Raw genomic sequence first — 20,315 nt, 5'->3', positions numbered from 1 at the left:
GCACGTTCCCCCTGCCCTGTCCTTCCTCGGGAGGCCACCAGCAGGGTAGCGCCCCAGGGCCAGCAGCTAACTGGGCGAATGGGCTGGAGGGACATCTCTCCTCTCCACTACCCCGTGTCCCAGATTAGTCTAGATGGGTTTTGGGATATTATCTGAGTTTCTATCTCTTGGGCTGGTGTTTTCCAGGAATACGAAGTATTTTTTCTTTGATATATGCTTAAATGTTTATTTTTAAGTGTTATAACTTTTCAAAAAACGTAATAAAGTTTATTTCTATGGGGAAAAAAATGTTTTTTAAAAATATTTTTGACTGTTTTTTGTTCCTTCTCTTTTGAAATCTCTAGCCAACGAGGACATTAGTCATGACAAGCATGCCATCTGAGTAAGTATTCATGGTTTTGATAGCTCTGATGAAAGTTTGCCTGTCTTCCCTGTCATAATGCTGTGCTTTTAGGCCATTCATAGATCTGCACCGCAGCCCCGTTCTCTACATGATAAGACTCTGACTTAGAAGTAAAAAAGGTGGTTAAAAGGCCGCGACCACTTTGCCACAGAGACTTTTTGAGCTCAGCAGCATTGAGAGGTTTTGCTTGTCCTCTTGCCTTGGGGACCCAGGGTCCCCGTGCGCCTAGGGCCCCCACACCGTGAATGGTCCACAGAGGGCGTGTCACCGCCTGCCACATTTCCCCTGCCGGGCTCAGAAGCAGTGCTGGGCTGGGAGCTTCCCGCGGCCGCGTGGCAGCAGCCAGCCGTCTGACACGGGGACGCGCCCCCAGCTCGCCCCATCCACCACGGGGACGCGCCCCCAGCTCGCCCCGTCCACCACGGGGACGCGCCCCCAGCTCGCCCCATCCACCATGGGGACGCGCCCCCAGCTCGCCCCATCCAACATGGGGACGCGCCCACAGCTCACCGGCCTTAGACCTTTCACACGGGAAAGCACGTCCAGGCAAAATACAGCACCATATTCTTTGTCACAGAGTTTTGAATTCCTATTTAGAGGGGAAAATGTGTTTCTTTGTATCACTCAAAAGTTTTAAGATATTCATCAAAACATTGGGACGTTTCACCAAAAAATGTCTTTGTCGTAAACAAGTGGATTCGAAATCATGAAACCCATACATGACCTGTTCCAATGCCATATTGATTAGCCGTGTCTTGAAAAGACACTCGTTATTTATTAGCATGTTCCACCAACAGCTGGCAGCTGTCACACTTGGAACGGGGAAGGTCACAGGTAGCTGGAAATGAAGGCTTCTGGCGGGCGTCTGCCTTAGAGGTTTTCACTTCTTTTCGCCCTTGTTTTCTTCGCTTCCCCTCGCCCCCAAATTTAATTATTTTCCACAACTCCAGCGAGCACAGTTGCTCTGGTGAAGTGCGGACGGGACCTGGTCTCGACGCATTTATCTCCTCTCCCCTGGGGGTCGCCAAGAATTCAAAGCCGTGACATAGTTCACCTCTTGCATTGTACAGATGAAGACACAGGTCTTGCGACTGACACACCTGGGGTCACGGGAGACAAATCTAAGAAAGGCCGTCACGTGGAAGGGGGCGCTCAGAGGCAGCCTGCGCCGGTGCGGGGAAGCAGAGCCACTTTCCCTCCGTAACGTAGCTTTGGGGGAGGGGAGGGATCATTCCTTCGCTCCCTGCGTCTGGCAGTGTGGCTTAGCTGCCGCATCCTTGTATTTCACTGGGGGTTTCCCAGTTTGTGGGGAGAGAGGGGAGAAGCGATGCCTCAGAACGGAAGGCGTTGGGCAGACGACCGCGAAAGGAAGCGGGGAGAACGGGGAGCTGCTTGGTCAGGACGGTGGGTGAGGAGAACGTGTCTCTGTGTGTGCACACAGACACTTTAAAGACACCTGCGGCCATGACGAAATGACAGGCCAGAAGGTAGACAGCGACGAGCTCTGCGAGAGTGAGCCTTTGTCGCATCTGCCCTAAGAGTTGACCTGACGAGTCAGTGGGAAGGCAGCGTGCCGGACACTCAGCGGACGTGGTATTCGAGGGGCCTGGTCCTGACCGAGCACGAGGTGGTTCTGAGGTCTGCGAAGCAGGTGGCGCTGCCTAGGAAGGGCCAAGGTGGCGTCACGTCTGGCATCGGGCCTGGTGTCCGGTGCTGGTGTCCGCTGCTGGCGGCGTCCCCTGCCCCTGAGGGGGACGCGGCAAGGCCATTTACAGCCATCAAATTAGATGGTTGGAGTTGAGATCTGGGATTTTTCCTAATTTCCTTACATTTCATGTTATGGATTGTAAAGAAATTAAGACGTGAACGCCACAGCCGAATCAGTGGGAAATTTGAGCTTTCTAGTTGTTTTGTTTTTTAATGTAATCATCTTGATGTTCATATACGGCGAATGTTGATTTTGCTTTTTCTCCCATTTTCTAGAAAGCAGATCATCGTCGTCCAGGTCGTGGACAAACTGAAAGGCTTCTCCTTCGCCCCCGAAGTGTGCGACACCACCACACACGTGCTGGCCGGAGGCCCGCGGCGCACGCTGAACGTGCTGCTGGGCCTGGCGCGCGGCTGCTGGGTCCTGGCCTTCGAGTGGGTGAGCCCTGCGTCCGCGGGCTGGGTCCGAGGGGGTCTGAGGGCGTCTGGCAGGGTGGGGGGATGGGGGTGCAGGTCCCACCGTCCAGGGCGGGCGCCGCCCTCTCGCGGGGCTTCGCCTTTGCTCATCACCTTCAGGCGCTGCTGGCCCCGCGGGACACGGGACCCGGGACCCGGGACCTGGAGTGCGGTGAGGGCCACCAGCAGGAGGGCGAAGACCCCTCCACTGCCGGCAGCACCGGCGCGGCGTGGACTGGGAAGGAGGACGCAAAACGCGTGTCCTCACGGTCAGACCACTCTCTCCTGTGTTCCCCCGAGAAACAACGCGACCTGCGTCAGTGATGGGTCAAAAGCCAGAAGGACTCTGGTTGTTTTTCCAGATGGATTTGCTTAGGATGAAACATGTTCACTTAACCCCATTTGGATATGTTTTATCTTACGCACGTCTTTCTATGTATGACGTTACGTGCCCTTATTTCTGTGCACTAGAGGTAGTTTATTTTTGATAATCATTGTTTTCATTATTCATGAAATCGAGATTGTTTGTTACTCTTTCTATTCGTACTCTGCCCCTAAACCTCGCTGGCTCCGCTGCGGTGCACTGTTACTCGTGTGACTATTTTGCATCTGCTGACTGTCTCCCCTCCTCCCTCTCCCCCCAAAGAGGAATTAGATTAACACTGTGTTAATTTAAACCAGTAGAAACATAATATGCAAACAAACTGCACATGTAATTTTAGGGATGGCCGCAGGCTTTTTCTCGTGTCACGGTTTAACCCTGCAGCCCTCTGGTACAAGAGGTGCAAGGCATTATTAGTGCTTAAAGTCACGAAGTGGAAAAGGCAGAAGTTCCCCCAAAAGTTCTCTTCGCACTGGTGGCAATTGGGGATTACCTTCCCTAACTATATATTAGTGCCGATCCTCATTTACTTGCATGAAATAGCATTTATAACGCCAGCTTCGCTGAACGAATACCCTGTTGTCTGTCTCTCTAATTCACAACGTATGTTCATCAGTCAGCTCTTCCTTTCCTCATGTTCCAGAGGGGGGAAAAAGTTCTTTTTTATGGAGACATGTATTTGTGCTCGGCTCTGTACCCACCCTGTTGTTCTGGGACTTCTTGAGCCAGCCTGAGGGGTCAGACGTGGGAGCCAGCATTTCCTGCTGCTTCTGATGCCTCCGCGTCTCTGCTCAGTCTGCTGCCAGCGTCGCCCACTGATCATAAGCAGAAACAGAGCCCGATGCAGATTCAGCTTGCGGTGCCCTTTGAGGGATTCACCAGTCTATTAACCAGTGAGAGAAGGTGGGGAGGAAAGCGTGCTGTTCAATGAATGTCCAGTGCTCAGAGTCCCCACTGCGATCTTCCTGCCTGGAAGAGAGAACCTGGGTCACTCAGTCACATATGTGAGTGGGTGAAGTATAAATGCGATAAGGCAGGAAGAGGAAATAAAAGACATTTACGTCAGGAAGAAATGAAACTCTCTCTATCTGTAGACAACATGATTGTGTATGAGACGATTTCAAGAAATCTCCAAAAAGGTCTTAGAACTAATAACCAAGTTCAGCAAAATGTCAGGATACAGTACATTGACACATTTAAGTATAAAACTAATGTAAGATGCTCAGGATGTGTTTGCTGAAAACTGTAAAGCACTTATTTTAAAAAAATCCAATAAATGGAGAGATACATTTGTTCATGGATTGGAAGACTCCATGTAGTTAAAATGTCAATCCTTGCCAAACGATCTATAGATTTAGCGCATTCCCAATCAAAGTCTCAGGAGAATCATTCCGAGGCATAGATGAGCTGATTCTGTTTTCATATCTGTGCTGCCGAAGCGAGCACGTGGATGATCGCCACCGTGAACAAGCCCGATCCCGTCTGATCTCGGAAGCTAAGCAGGGTCGGGCCTGGTCAGTACTTGGATGGGAGACCACCTCGGAAGACCAGGTGCTGTAGACGTTAAAAAAAAGATTGTAAGCCGTCAAGGTTCTTGCAGTCTGTGGGATCAACCAAGGGTTGCTTCGTCTAAAATAAATAGATAGATAGATAGATAGATAGATAGATAAACAGTTTTGAAGGAGATGGACAAAATCAGAGTGTGAACACTACCTGGCTCGCAGGCACCTTTGTCACGTCACGTCAGTGTGGTGTGGCGAAGTTCGGAGGTAACAGAATGGGGGTCCAGAAACAGCCACACGAGCAGAGCCCGCTGGTCTTCGCGAAGGTGCAGAGGAATTCAGTGGGGAAAGGTCAGTCTTTTCAATGAATGGTACCGGAGAAATTGGACATCTGTATGCAAAAAACAAAAAAACCCCGGACCCATTCCTCATGCAGTATCCAAAAATTCCACATGGATCCTTGACTAAAGCGGAAAATGATTAAACTCTTAGAAGAGAAAAATCTTCATGACCTTGGTTTAGGCAAAGAGTTCTTAGGGACCACACCAAAACCATGATGTCTAAAAGAAAAAATTAATAACTTAGATTTCATCAAAATAAAAATTTTTTACTCTGTGAAGAATGTTAGAGACCAGGAGAAAATATTTACAAATCTCACATGACAAAGGACTTACACCCAGAATAAATAAAGAACTCTCAAGATTCAAAAATAAGAAAGCAAACCCAAGCAACAATCAACCAAAAAGCATTTTTGAATTCTTTTTCTATGATATATAGATGGCAAACAGGCACTTACAAGACACTTAGCATCATCAGAGAAGTACAGTTTAAAAGCACAGTGAGTGAGATGCCCCACAGACCTAATAAGTGGCTAAATTATGAAATGGATTTCGGACTCCGAGCCCTCTGGGAAGGCGCCCAGTGCCGGTACACGCCTGCGCTGCTGGGGGTGCCGGGCAACGGCACGGCCGCTGTGCAGAGCAGTTCGGAGGTTTCACGTGAAGTCAGACGCGCACTTAGCCGCTCACGCAGCAGCCCCACGCCTGGGCATTTGCCGTGGAGAAACGAAGGCTTATTTATGCTCACCCAGAAACCTGGACACAAGTGCTGGCAGCAGCTTTGCTAACAGCCACCTGCACCTTGGGACAACACATGTCCCTCGGTGGGTGATTGGACAAACAGCTGGTTCACGCACGTGGTGACGTACTGCTCAACGGGAAGCCACAACGGCACATGCCACAGCAAGGGTCACCGCTGGACCCTTGCCAAATAGTCACCCAACCTGGTCAAGGTGACATCGCCTTGGATAATTTCTTTTCTAAAGGGTCCAGAGTGCTGTACTGGCTTCTTGTGGCTGGTATAACAAAGTACTAGAAGTTTAGTGGCTTGAAAACGACACAGATTTATTCTGTGGTTCCAGAAGTCAGAAGTCTGAGATGGTTTTTCCTGGGCTCAAGTCCGGGTGTTCCTTCTGGCAGCTCCAGGAGAGAGTCCGTTCCCAGCTGAGAGGCCCCTGCATTCCTGGGCTTGGGGCCCCCTTTCCCGCAGTCACCTCACTCTGACCTCTGCCTCTGCTGTCACATCGCAGACTTTCTGCCTGCATTTTTCACTTAGTAGGAGCCTCGTGGCCTCACTGGTCTCACCTGGGGAATCCAAGATGTCGCCCCATTTCGAGGTCCCTTTCGCCACGGAGGGTGACATAGTCACAGATTCTGGCTGTGGACAGCTTTGGGGTGGGGGGGCCGTGATTCCACCCCTCCCAAAATACAGATGCATTGATTCCGTAAGCCCCGCCCGTAGAACACAGCTCTGTGAGTCCCAGGCTGATGCCTTTTAATCAGCTCGAATCTTTGAGGAAAGCTTTCCAAAAGCTTCGAATGGCACGGAGGGAAGCCGGCGCGTGAAGAGGCGGTGCTGGGAGGGACGCGTCTACAGCCAGGGAGCAGGAGGGCTCTGCAGCCGCCAGACGCTGGGACAGACGCGCCTCACAGCCACCAGGACGACCCGCACCCCACTGAGGACTTCTGGGCTTCACAATGGGCTTTGCTGGTCGCAAACAGGAAGGGAGGCAGTCGATAAACAGAGGGCGTGGAGAAAAAATTACAGGAGAAATGCTCATTAAGAGCATAAAATAGGTTGCCGTGGGTCTCCAGCCCTCCGAAGCTGTCCGTGTCCGTTCGCGATGAGTGGCAGGGAGCTAGTGTGACCCCCGGGGCGGGGAGGCCGCACAGGGTGGAGCACGGTGCCGAGGCCCGAAGCCTACCCAGGTTCAAGGCTGGCGTGACGGCGCAGGAGGCATTCGGTGGCACGTTTCATGTACCAGTATAGGGATTCCATGTGATTCGGTTTTCCTTCAAGGCTCGAAGCCCCTTTTGAAAAACTTTTCAGTTACAGTTGACATTCAGCTAGTCTCGGGTGTGCAGCAGAGTGGCGGGACGCATATGTAACTTGCTCAGTCTGGTGTTAAGGTGTCGCTGTTTCCTTCCGCTGTGCTCCCCATCCCTGCACCGTTTTGTAGCTACTGGTTTGTACTTCCTCACGTCAGATTGGAACAGAGTCCACTGAACTGCCGGGGCGCAGGGGACTTGCCACCTGGCAGCCTTAGGCAAGGTGCTCCATCTCACCCAGCCGCAGTGTCCTCCCCGGCAGGTGGTCAGCGACAGGTCCTCCTCCTCAGGCTTCTGTGGAAGCGGGGAGTCGAGCGCGCCCTGCGCTCAGAACCACAACTGGGAAAAGCGGGAGCTTAACAAATGCTCACTGTACAGCAGACAGGACGCGCTCCCCTCCCCCGACGAGCTAAACATCACTCGCTGTCTGTCGTCGCCATTGTTTTATAGACACAAGGAGTGCCTCGACCTTAAAGTGAAAAAATGATCCTTTTGCTCGGGACCAGCGATGACCTTGCCGTGGCCCCGTCCAGTCGTCCTGGCAGCGCGAGTGGGTGGAGTCCGGACGAGCTCTTAGAGGGGCCTGCGCAGCGGGCCGGGCGCCTGCGTTGGCCCAGCGGGGTCCCCGGGAGGGCACTCCTCCCCAGTGGTCCTTCAGTGCCCTTCGAACTGCCTCCTCTGTGATGCCCCCTCGGACGCATTCTCGTCCATTTTAACGTGCCCCAAACCGTCGGAGTACTGTTCCTGCAAGGGACCCCTCGGGTTCCAGGGGCAGCGGTGCCGCAGGCCTTGCCTGCCCAGCGGCGCCTAAACTCTCTTCGCGGAAAGGACCAGCCCTGGGAGGTGGGGAGAGACAGGTGTCCAGGGCCTTGAAGTAGAATGTCCTTTCGTGCACTTACAATGGGGTAACCGCCAAGTGTCCCTGTAGCTAGCGTAGCGTAGCATGTTTATTGACCTTAATAGGTTATTGCTGACTTGCCCTCTTAAGGCAAAAAAAAAAAAAAAAATGTAGAAATAAACTGAATCTCTTCCCCTGTTTATCTCATTCTTTAATAAGATAATTGCTGCTTCTTTCTGGCCTCTTTCTCATTTTCTAAAGAAGTTTGATCAGACAAACATGATACACTTTTTTGAGAGAGGGTGCATAGCCACTGCTATTGATGAAGCCACCTCGCATAATTTCTACAGCTCAAAATTTAATATTCACCACTTTCTGACTTCGGCGGTGAATGTCACAGGTTGCAGTTTCTTTTGGGGTCAGGATTCGAGCATCCGTGCGACGTACCTTAAGGATCATGTTGTCCTTGTGCAAAAGCAGTGACTCTCTGTGGTCCTTCCTCTTCCTTCTTCCTCGTCCCCAATGCAGTTTGGGGGATTCTTAAAATGTTCTTTTTGGCTAGCAGTATAAACTTGCCTCCAAGAAAAACATTGCTGAGAATGTTTTTATTTTCAGGGTTTGTGTGGTATTCTCTGGAAATTTCTTGTAAAGCAGAGTTCTTCAAAATTAGATGGTTGTATGTGGCCCAGTTAGCCATAGCAAAAAAAATTATGGTGATTTTATAACATAATTCAGATTCAATTTTTACTTAATCTTTTCTTGTTTGTTTTGCAAAAGTATGTTGGCAGTTTCTACGTGTTTTCGGCAGTTCCGACTTCCACCGTTAGCTCTGCTGTGTTCAGCAGAGGGAATGACTTGTGTTTTTCCTGCCTGTGGCCGAATGGTCTGGCAGACACAGAGAAAGAAAACTGAGTCAGGATTTGCCCCGTTTCCTGTCATGGGAGACAGGAAGTAACGCATCGAGCAAAAAAAAAAAAATCTGATTTGACCAAACCGTCGCTTCAGGCTACAGCTTTTTCGTTATGCTGTGCTCAGGCATCGTGCTATTTGAAGTCTTTGCACACTGGTGTCTGCTAGCTCTCACTTCCTGGGTGTTTCCTGCGTCTCCCCTGACGAGCCTACAGTTCTGCCTCGCCTTGGCACCACCGCGTGTGTGGTGGAAGGTGGTGACGTGACCTGTCTGCTCCCTTCTGGCTCCCATTGCAGAGAGCTCTGTCCCCCGTCGGAAGACATGGCGTAGGAGCATGGAGCAATCCAGCCTGAATTCAGGTCAGAAATGTTGACTCTGAACAGCTCATGATTAAAGCTCGATACAGAGTTTGAAAGTTAAATCAGTCGTTAAGTGCAAATGTAGAGTTTAGAAGCTAGATGAGTCCTACAGCCAAATTTCAGGATGGTTAACTGCTAAAAAAATAAGAAAACACTTCATAATCAAGTGTTTGATAAATCAAAAAATGGTTTCATAATGGGTCAATTTTCTTGAAGTGATGTGATTGAGTTTTGACTTTCTCGCAGTGAATTCAGCAAGCAGCAGGTCTGATTTTACTGGGCGTGAGCATAGAATCAAACGTCCAAACGAGAATGGAACGCGTGGCTCATGCAGACCGTCTGTCATTTTCCACTGAAGAATGCAAGTCACTCTCCTAAAATGACAAGTGACAGGACCAGACCGAAGACTTGGGTTTTCACTGGTGCCTCACACTGGTACCTGGAGAACAGCCTTCTCAAGCCTATTCGGAAGGAATCGTCTTTGAAAACCTTTATTTCTTTTTTTTTTTTTTTTTTTTTTCAACTTTCAGTTGGAAGATGAACTTGTGAACACATTCTGTGAAGAATCTATAGGCAGAACGTCCTCGCTGTGCCATCGTCACCGGGGACTTTGAGCTGTTCTCTCACGCTCCCTCCGGCTGCCGCGTGTGCTGGCCACAGACGGTGCCAAGCCGACCACGGGCTCCAGCTCGGGCCTTTGAACCTCCATTGGCTCGGTTCCAAAGTTCTTTGTACTCGGCCACAGATTATACCTTGAGAAAGTACTTACAGTCTAAAAAGCACTTTCACACCCACCGTCTCCTTGGACGCTTTTGGCAGGACATTTTTTGCGATGGAGAAGGACCCTGTTTGTGTCTGGTGACGAGACGCTAGGAAGACGGCTCACCCGACTTGAACGTGTCTCGATAAAGGCGTCATCCCATGTCCTTGACGGCGAACGGTCAGCTCAGCGAGCACTCGACGTATCAGTTTTCAGTATTAAAATAATGGCCTCCGTGTGGCCCGGCACACAGCCTGTGGCTGTCTTCTCTGCTCACTTGAGGCAGTTCGTGGGAAATGCCTGAGCTCGTGGGACCACGGGGAGAGGCGGTTGTTTGGACCCTCGCCCCTCCTCGGTGGTTTTCAGCTCCTCCTGGCACGTCCCCCGGCTGTGCTGCTTCCCCAGCTCCGTAGTCTGTGGTTGAGGACAGATAGGGAACCGTGATCCGCCTGGAAAATCCAGGGCTTCGGTGTCGCCCCCCCATGAGAGCTTTGAGAAAGGCGTGTGCCATCTGGGAGGGGCCAGTGGCAGTGGACGTTGTTTTCAGAGCGCGGGGCTGTGAGTTGCCCTGGAACATGGCATTGACTGTCATGAATGCGGGTGCATCACTGTTGCCATTCACATCTCTGCATTAAAAACTGTCCTCTAATTCCGTGAGGGGCTGGACGGAATCTGCCTGATTCGCCTGGCACAGGCCCTGCGGCCGAGGCCGCGCGTGGAAGAGGAAGACCGGGGAGCACCTCCCCGGCTTCTCACCCGGACAACCGAGGTAGATGGCGGTGCCATTTGCTGAGGTGGGGAATGTTGGGGGCAGCCGTTTTCAGGTTCGGGGTACAGTCACAACTTCTGATCTGTCCACTGAGTGTGCGATCCCTATCAGACACTCAGGTAGAGATGCCATGTATCACGTTAAGTGTGCACACGTGTGTGTGTGTGTGTCTTTGGGGCAGATTAGCGCTGCGGATGCTCATCCGGGAACGTGAGCGCATGGATGGCGTTTAATGCTGGGCGCCTCGGGAGTGAGTGCACAGTGACGAGAGAAAGAAGCGGGTTTAGGAGGAAGCCCTGGGCTGTGCTCGCACTGGAGTCAGCCGGAAGCTGGAGCAAGCGGGGAACCAGGAAGGCTCGGGCGGTGAGAGGTGGAACGCCAGGGGAGGCGATGCTGAGTCACAGGAGGGACGAGGAAGGGCAGCGTGTCGGGCTCGCTGGAGGCTGCCGCTGGCGAGTGCGAAGGCAGAGACGTGGCCGTCGGGTCTGCCTGGGTGGGCACTGTCAGACTGGGGGACGGCAAGTTCAGCGACGAGAAGGATCGAGGAGGACAGCAGCGCGTGTGTGGACCCATTTCTAGACCTCACTCTGCCTGGGCCCGAGGCTCCAGTCTTGGGCGCTCGATGGGCGATGTGCAGTATGATTCAGGCCTCGTAACACGGCCAGCTGGAGGACAGTTTGGTTTTATTACGGTGAGTTGTGAGTGGCCTTGGGAGGCACTCGAATCCATTGGCTTGCCAGGAAAAGTGACACTAGATTAAAGTCACGTGTATTAGAATGAAAATTGCAGGTTCGGCAAACAGTTTGAATGGCTGAGGCCGAAATCAGCAAATCAGGTGGTTCAGGTTTGTTTGGGACTTGTCATTGCCCATTGTTTTTCGAAAGTATGGCCTTTAGGGGACACCGTTTCTCACGCTGTTCTTTAACTCGCGCAGTAATTCCGTAAAACCTCAAATCACACTTCCTCACCTTATGATTGGGGACGCCAGGACTGCAGAGTACATTATGTCAAATCGTGTCACAGATTCAAAGCTCATTTTTAGAAAAAGAACTTAGCTTAACCCAAAGTTTCACCTTCATTATCTAACCTTTGCAACTTCAAGTTGTGTTCCTAAGTTTTCACTTGTGTTTCTGACGTGTCAGTTAAGCAGTTCTCACTTTAAATAATAGCACAGACCATCTCGAGTTTAGGTTTTCATCAGAAAATCCAACACGATTTGATTCTCTGGAACTTTTTGAAAATCGTCTTCGGCCCTGCATCATTTAGATACTTACCAGTGATGTCGAGGACATTGCCCACCACTCGCCTGGCTTCCTGGCCTCTGCTCCTGAGTTACATCGGTCGGACAGGGAGCGAGCATCGTTAGTGCCTGCGAAGTAGCCCCCGCGAGTCAGGCTTTTGCGATTGTCCCGTTTTTGAAGAGAGCCGACGTAAATGCGGGATTTCAGAAACTGTCGTGCCTTTTTCAGAACTGTAATTGACGACACTGTGCATTTCGCTGCCTGATACCTTTTACGTACGATCCGCACAACGCATTTCTCCTAAGACCCGTTGCCCTAGAATATTCTCTGCAGAAAACTTTCAGCCTTTCCTTTAGTGGGAAGCGAGCAACACGTCACCAGAAGCAGTTCTGACAGCCGAAGCGCAGCCTGCCCGAGGTGCCCACGTGAACATCTGTTTCCTAGTGCTTCGAACTGGTTTTTGTCCTTTCGAAAGGAGGTTCTTCTGCCTGATAGAGTTCTCCAGCGTGGACAGCTCCTGGGCGGCACAGTCTTGGGGGCTCGGGCCCTGTCACGTCAGCACACTCGTGGAGCCGAGGCGGATGAAGCATCCCTGTCCTGCACAAGATCCCTCCTGCCCACTCTCGGCCCTGTCACACGCCCTCGGAGAGTGTCCGTCGGTGAGTAGAGAAGCACATCTGCACCGAACCTGGCTTGACGTCACTCTGTTTTCTGTTTTAAATAACAGCAAAACAAGGAAGAATAGGACGCAAACGCTTGATGCTGTGGACAGGCTTCTTCCGTCTCCTTCTGAGTATTTCCGATGTTCCACGCACTATGTTCCACGTCTGTCTCAGTCGTTAGACTGTATAGAGCGTTTCTGGTAGCGAAGCTTAGACGCAGCCTCGTTGGCACGAGGGACTGGGACAGAGCGAAGCATGTCTCAGATGTTGCGGCAGCATCCGTCTGGCAGATGCAGGTTCCATAGTAACGACCGGCTCCTCGAGGGCAGAGGCTGGGCCCGTCCATCCTCATTACATGGCCCGATGCCCAGGGTAGAGCATAGAATGTAGTAACCCTTACCTGTTGAAAGAAAAAGTGAGTAGATGGATGGCTAGACGTACTTCTGATTTATTTTTAAAATCTCAGAATTCTTGCCTCTGATGAGCTAAAGATGCCATATAAAAAATACTGTGCATCATTATAAATTACAAAAGTATTCATGAAGTTCGTGTGTTTCTTGTTAACATTCATGAAAATAAGATTACTTGATGCTCATTTAAGAAAAAAAAAATCTTTGTAACTCAAATTCATGGAAAGAAGAACAAAAATACAGTAATTGCTCTTAGTAGCCATAATATTTGGATTATTGTCTGTGATGGCAATAATAATTTCCACTTTGTTTTTATAAAGCAAAGTGATGTTTCTGTTATTTATTTTAGTTACATTGGAATGTGTTATATTTATTTCTTTGTTTTCATTTTGATAAGAAAAATACGAGCTCGCGTTATTTATAAAGATGTTTGGACTTCACATTCAAGTGCATGGTGAAGTGCTGGATTGCCCTGGTCTTTGCTTAGCAATATGTAAAAAGTGGCTCATAGCGAGCAGTTAAGCTCTCAAATCCAAGAATAATCCATTTTTATTTTTGCAAGCTGGAGAAGATTGGGCAAAATCCAAGCCGCATAAATCCAACTTAAACGCCTATGTACGATATAGCTAAACATTTTTGTAAGAATATACAAGCGCGTATCAACACGCAGCTTCTTTTTCCTCTTGCTATCTGATGTTTAGTCTGTCAGTATCTCTTAAAAAGGGAAAAGAGTTCTTACCTACCTATTTTTAGTACTTTATTGCTTATCTTCTCTGTTTTGGTTAAATAGGTTGTATTAAGGTTTGGATTTTTTTGTGCCACTTTTTTTTGAAACAGCTGAGAAGTGCTTTTTAAGCCTTAAAAACATATGAACCCATCTAGAGATCTAGGAAAGTGCAGATTCTGATTCCATGGCCCTGTGTCCCGAGCGTCTTCACTGGCTGCCAGCTCCCAGGTGGCGTGGAAGCAGCCGGTCCAGGACCACGCACTAGGCGGGACGGTGCCTGAGACAGCGGCCCGACTCGGGCTGGGGCGGGGCTGCGCCAGGCCACGTTCACGTTCACCGCTTAGGAAGTTCAGAGCTATGGGCTGTCTCATCGGGGGTTTGCACGTGCCCCCTCAGCCTGTCTGTACGGTGACCCTCGGCGGAAACCGAGGCCTGAATTTATTCAATTCTCGAATATTACTTGAGTTTTATAGTAAATTGCACACAGTGGCAGTGCTTGAAAATTTGAATTCAGCTTTTCCGCCTATGTTCTTTTCTGGCATCTGCTTCCAGAGATAGCCTAGAGAGTGTTTTATCTTTTACTACCTTAAACTTTGGTTTATTCATTCCACGATGGCACACCACTTAATGTGCGTTTTAAAAGACTAATGGATAAGAGAGTGAACTTTAATGCTAACCTTGCCCCTCACCAGCCGTATGATGAGTAAGGCAACCACACTCTTATCTAAGCCTCAGTTTCCCTATCTAAATAAAGTGCCCGGTAAGCACTCAATAAGTGCTCATTGGTGGTATTATTACGAAACAAGCATTGTTTGGCACCTGTCAGTCACCTTATTCAGACCGTAACTTGAATGAACCTTGAAAACATTACGCTCGGGGAAGGAAGCGAGACCCAAAGCCGCATAGTGTGTGATGCCTTTCGCGTGAAATGTCTGAACCCGGCAAATCCGCAGAGAAGAAAGCCGGTCGGGAGTCGGCGGGGCACAGGTGGCGGGGAGAGCGAGCCGGGGTTACTGTATGGGCACAGGGCGTGTCCCTCGGGTGATGACAAAGCTCCGGAACGGGAAGGCGGTGGCCGCACAGCATCGCGAGGGTACTAAAGGCCACTGGGCTGCGCACTGTAACGTCACGATGAGTCGTACATTATGGGGATTTCACCTCAATTAAAAAAAAAAATTATATAAGGAAAATGGCCTCTCTGAGGCTGGGATTACATCTACTGAATAGGTTTGTATTTTTAAATTATGGAATTATAGAAAGCATTTCTGGATGTTCTGAGATGTGTTGAAAATACAGAGGAATGGCTTATTTTGGAACACATATCATGGCCTTGAAACTTCGCCAGTTCAAGTTGGTCTTGTCTGAAGACGAGACGTCCTCTGTTTGCTGGCTCCAGAGTGTTCAGGGCGTAAACACCCTAATGTTTGTTGTTAAAGATTACCCCACCATAGCTCTGGTTTTTCCTCCCGAAGTTTGACCTAGAAATAGCTCCATTGCCACAACTATTTCATTAGCCTCCTGTAGACCTTAGTGATTTATAACGCTGTGTCCTGTTTCGCATGACAGCAGGTTAACTCTTATCACGAGGCTGTGAAGAGATGGGGGTTGGTTTAACCCTGTGGCCTGGGTTCTGTGTTCCTAACCAGTACGCTAACCTGACTACTTGTGGAAGAAACAAATGTCATTTTCCCTCTAGAAATAATCAAAACGATGTACAAAGTAGCAAATTCTCTTAAGGTTTTGTGGTTCGAGAAAATCAATTACCCTCACAACTGGGACAAAGAAATCTATGTAATCAGATGAAAAAATATGTATAGTGTGATTTTTATAATTTTGTTGTTAGCTTAAAATAGTGAAAAAATAGTAACCACTATTGTTACTCTTTTGAGGAAGGAAAAGATTTGCAAATGCCGAACATATGTCTCCACACCTCCATAAACTCTTAGTACCAATTTTTTTCCAGTTGGTGGAGGAAAGGGTAGGTGGGCCAAGAGAGATGGAGACTGCCCAGTCACTTTTCAGTGGTTAGAGTATAAGTCACACTTCTGAGCTGTCTGACATGAACTGGTTTCCCATGGGTTAAGTCTGTGGGACATGCTTCTGTCGGGTTCGATGTTCATCAGTCAGCTGGCGTTTTGTAGAGTATAAATTCTTTCATATGCTAAGAATATTGTTGAGGTTTCCCACAAAGGAGCCCCCCTTCCCCCCTTACCTGCTTTGTTCTCACGATTTATTACCACAGCTGTTATTGAATTTAACGACTATATATATAGTAGGTGGTATGTTCTGAAGACCGATCCAAAAACAATGATTGATTCAGCTGGCTGTTTAGAAACTTGGAATAAACTTAATATTACAATTACAATCAAAAACGGGATGTTAATAAATGTTTTCAACACGATCAGTAATGCTCTCAAATGAGTTAAGTCAGCTTCATATTAAGTTGTGATTTTCATACCAATAGTGAATCATCATCATACGAGGTGAATTAGTGGCTCAAGGGTCCCCTAAAATCCCTCTTAGAGGTTGTTTTTTCTTTAATCCCAACCTCCTCTTATCTCTTATATATTGAAATAATCTGTTGTTTTTCCTCACTTAAAAAAGTTTTTTCGAGAACTCAAAATTAAGGGTAACTTGTTCTGTGTTTTTGCTTTTTAAATACTCTGAATAAATTTATTTTTTCTCAGCCGAAGAAAATTCCTTAGGCAATTAAAAAATATTAAATTCAGATGAGAGTTAGGAAAAGATAATTTGATTGGTTCTGGTTTGGAAAATGGCATTTTCTAGTTATTTTTGGGGAATAGGAAATTGAAGTGTCTGATGAAAGCCCCATGAACACTAGCCAACACCAGTACTAGATAATAGTCTATACTTTCTTAACTTAAAAACAACACAAAACTAAGCAAAAAACCAACAAACAAAAACGTGTTTTTCATAGAAGCATTAATCGATATACGATAACACATCGGGTTTGTACTGTCCCGTTATTGTGACAAACCAGATCGACCAGCCTGGCGGAGCAGTCCAGGCACCTGCGCTGCCCTCGCGGTCCCTCGCCTGAGTTTACGGGAAGTCGCAGCCGGCGTAGCAAGGCAAGGACACAGCGCCTGCACACACGCGGCGGGGACGGAGGACGTGACACTCCGTTTACAGGAAACAGCATCGTCTGCAGAGAACACGGCGGCAGATCCACAGAAGGGCTCCCCTGAGGCGTTGAGCAAGATTGCAGGATACAAGGTCGACGTACAAAATCCACTTGTATTTTTGCGTACTAGCGATGAGCAACCAGAATTCTAATTTTTAAAAAATCCCGTGTGTATATTAGCACCTCCTTCCCCCGAAATTGAAATCTTTAATTTTAAATCTGACAAAACATTTGCAGGATCTGTTTGCCAAAAACTACAAAACTCCTGCGAAAGAAATCTAGGAAGACCGAGATGAAAGAGAAATACTATGTTTATGGATTGGGAAACACAGTATATTTTTTAAGCTGTCTGTTCTCCCCCTTTGGATCTGAGGATTCAGCCGAGTTTCAGGCACAAGCGCAGCGCCACCCACGCTGTTGTGGAGATCAACAAGCCCGTGCTAGTTGGCGGAGCATTTTTGAAACAATCGCAGCGCTGGGGACTCACGCAGCGGAAAGATCTAGGTGACGGGTACCTGAGGACTCTTGGTACCGTTTGGTCAGCTCTTTTGTGAGTCTAAAATTTTCTAAAATAAAATGTTTTTTAAAAAATCGAGTATAACTTATGAAACTTAGACTAAAAAATGGCACTGCCTGCCCTGTGATTTCCCAGCCTGAGTCTCTTTAAATGGCCTCCTGATATTTTGCCTACATATTTCTAAATAAAAAGCGTGTCCTGCTAATTTTTTTCCCCTTTCAGACATTATCTGTAGACTTCCTTCTGTGGAAGATGAAAGTATGTCCATGACGAAACAGCCTTCTCTACTACCTACGCCTCCCCTCACTTATCTACCCAACATGGTTGCAATTTGTTTGAATTTTCTTGAAATTTTATATGTGCCGTGGACACACACACATAGCTGATTATGTGAGTACTATTTGAGCTGAGCCATACAGTGTTCTATGATTCTATTTCCTTTCTGGTAATTTTTTCCTGTTTTTCCTGAGCTAATAATTGACAGTTATTTGATTGCTTAGTTTTCTATGTACCTATCACTAATTTACTGCTGGCATTTCTAAAAGCGCTGTCATTCTCTCAAATCTGCCTGCACATCAGTCTCCCAATCCTGTGTGTTTTTCTCGGCGACACCACCCATGAACTCCTTTGTTCTGCCCTGGAGACCGGTTCTCGCTAGGTCTGTAGAGCAGGGGTTTTCCTGGGACTCCCGTCAGTGGACCCCAGGAACCCCCTTTCTGTGTGTTTGGCCTGTGTTTTTATTCTAGAGACTTAGGCAATGGGTATAAAATCATGTATAAATCACGAGGCACTGAAAAGCTGATTGAAACATTTCCCCAGGGCCACATAGATGTGATGCGGATGGAAGTTTCTGATTGAAGGCAGACCGAGTGTCATTCTTTTCCTGGGCTGATCATTGTCCCCAGAAAAGAACGCCCATGTCCTGTGAGAGACGTCTGTGCCCGGCGGCGAGAGGCGAGGTGGGGGAGGCGTGGGGCGAGGTGTTCTCTGCTCACCATCGCCCCGTTGACTTTGATCTTTTCAGAGGAGGGCAGGTGGGCCTTTTCAGAGACATCTGGTGCTGCCCCTTCTCTTTCTGGGAACCCACAGAGGTGATCAGACGCTTCCTGGTGACTTCCTTGTCTAGACACTTACGTTCCAGTTTTCTTCGCCCTTCTAAGTTAGTTTCGTTTATCCATCTGCTTTGCAGCTTCCAAAATATCATCATGCTTTATCTACTCCGGGCTCTTCCCGTTGCTTTTAATTCTGTCATTTTAGTTGGGTATCGGGACATGGCGAAGGTGCTGTTAGCTGTGCCCGACCGTGGTCGACGCCATTTTCTTCCTTGTGTAAGATGCTATTCTCGACTTGCATTAACAGCAGCACCATTTTCTGGCGTGGTTCACGGCCGCGGCCCTGCCTCACACCGTCAAGTAGAATGATTAGACTTAAACGGAAGGCCACGTGCATGGTGCCTGGGCTGGACTTGGCTGCAGTCAGCCCTATGCGACAGAGTTGTTCCATCAGCAGCCGTTAATCTGATGATAAGGTAGAAAATAGTTCCTACTTAAATGCATCAAGGTTCACATTTTATGAATGACAAGTTCAAAGTGTCAAAAATGTATTCATTTGTGGAAACATTTACGTTATGTTGTATCATATTACTTATCCATAGAACTGCAGTCACCGGTTATTTCGTCCAGGTGCCTGAATTATTTCTTGGTCACAGCTCCATGACTTGAGTTGATTTAGATTAATGTCAATTGGATAAGATGTTTGCGTGTTTTATTCGAAATCCTTCGAAATAGTCAGGAATGTTACAAATACATGGATCTGTCTATACTGGAGCCTTGTCTCTGACTTGTCTCTGACTCTAACAGTTGAATTTATTGTCCATGCAGACATCTAGCTGATCATTAGGCCGGTTTGCCATTTTAAGGACTGTTGAACTTGGGGTTTGACCCCCTGTATTCATTCAGCGCCACTCCTTGCTTAATTTAGCTTCTTAATTATTTTTGTTCTATCACGTATATTGTGGGAAATATGTTGGGCTAATTTATTTTTAAGGTCACTTACAGCCTTAACTGTTATTTTGCAGAGTGTATTTTCCCAAATTTGAGCACTCTACTAAGGCAAAGATAAGTTTGGCTAATGAAAATATTAAAGCAAAAAGTTCATAATTTTTTTCTGATTCGATTCCCTTACAGTCAAATACATATTTTCTGCTACCCCTGCCGTATTCATTCCTAGGTTATCCATGTAAATGAAATTTATTAATTCACTCACCAAAATTCTGTAGATGCCTTATGGTTTTATTTTCATAACATTTAGAAAGGGACAAATTCAGAGAACATAAATTTTCTCCCGGAGGTTGTTTAAATTCAGTTGGCATTTCAATGTGGATTATGTTTGAGCTCAAATGCCACACGCATATTTAAGGCTGGTTCCCTGGACTCTCTGGCACGTTGTGTTGCTCACTATGCTGTTTTTCCACGTTGCCTCATGTCTAAAAGGAGCCTGATTTTGAAACATCTTACATTTTACTTCCTGGGTTAATCATATGAATTTGTAGCGAGCCACACATATTGCTCGTGTGTTTCTGTAAGTGATCATATAGGTTGACTGATAAAAATAAGGTAAACATTGCGTTATTTCAGTGTTTTTAAACACCTATGAAGAACCAGGGAGAAACATGATTTCATTGTAGTTACCAATTTTCTAATACCTTCTTTCGCTGAACTTATTGCGTCTTTTTTTTTTTTTCCATAATGTTGGTTAGAGAGTAAAAATCGGACAGCAGACTTCCATGACAAAGTGCTCATGTACACACAGATCTGAGGACCGCACGGGGCCTCTGAGACCCCAGCCCGTACTTTCTCCCCCTCCAGCGGAGACTGCTTTTCCTGCTTGTACTGCATCCCATCGCACGGTCTCGCGCCCCGCGCCGCTTTCTCCTGTCCCTTCTGGCTTGTCTTCCATCCTTGCCCAGCGGTGTCTTTGCCGTGTGCTAATGTTAGAAACAAAGTCCTGAGCATACAGGAGCAGAAACGGCATCTCTTACACCTTACCGTGGCGATCCAACCAACCCGGTTTCCTAGCACGTCTTTCCAAAGCAGCCTCTTCTCTAGCCAAGAAAGAAAAAAAAGAACCTACTTTCATCC

At 47.9% G+C, this 20,315-nt stretch overlaps 1 protein-coding gene and 1 pseudogene across 28 annotated transcripts in view; both read left to right on the top strand.

Moving 5' to 3' along the window:
* MCPH1 (microcephalin 1) overlaps positions 1-20,315 on the top strand; it is a 195,763-nt gene that overhangs the window by 57,402 nt on the left and 118,046 nt on the right. For 14 of the 28 annotated variants that reach the window (XM_039877289.1, XM_039877284.1, XM_039877264.1 and 11 more), the window contains exons 10-11: positions 345-382; positions 2,387-2,549. The exons of 1 other annotated variant lie outside the window; for it this stretch is intronic. In XM_039877289.1, coding sequence (XP_039733223.1) covers positions 345-382; positions 2,387-2,549 — 201 coding nt within the window. The remainder of the gene's footprint in view (positions 1-344; positions 383-2,386; positions 2,550-20,315) is intronic. 13 more of the 28 variants (XM_039877268.1, XM_039877275.1, XM_039877283.1 and 10 more) reach the window with 1 other exon arrangement.
* Positions 4,395-4,511, top strand: LOC120614521 (uncharacterized; annotated as a pseudogene).

Source organism: Pteropus medius, unplaced genomic scaffold (genome assembly GCF_902729225.1).
Source record: "Pteropus medius unplaced genomic scaffold, Ma_sr-lr_union100, whole genome shotgun sequence".
NCBI classification, from domain to species: domain Eukaryota; kingdom Metazoa; phylum Chordata; class Mammalia; order Chiroptera; family Pteropodidae; genus Pteropus; species Pteropus medius.
This window is presented reverse-complemented; position numbering and strand designations above follow the sequence as displayed.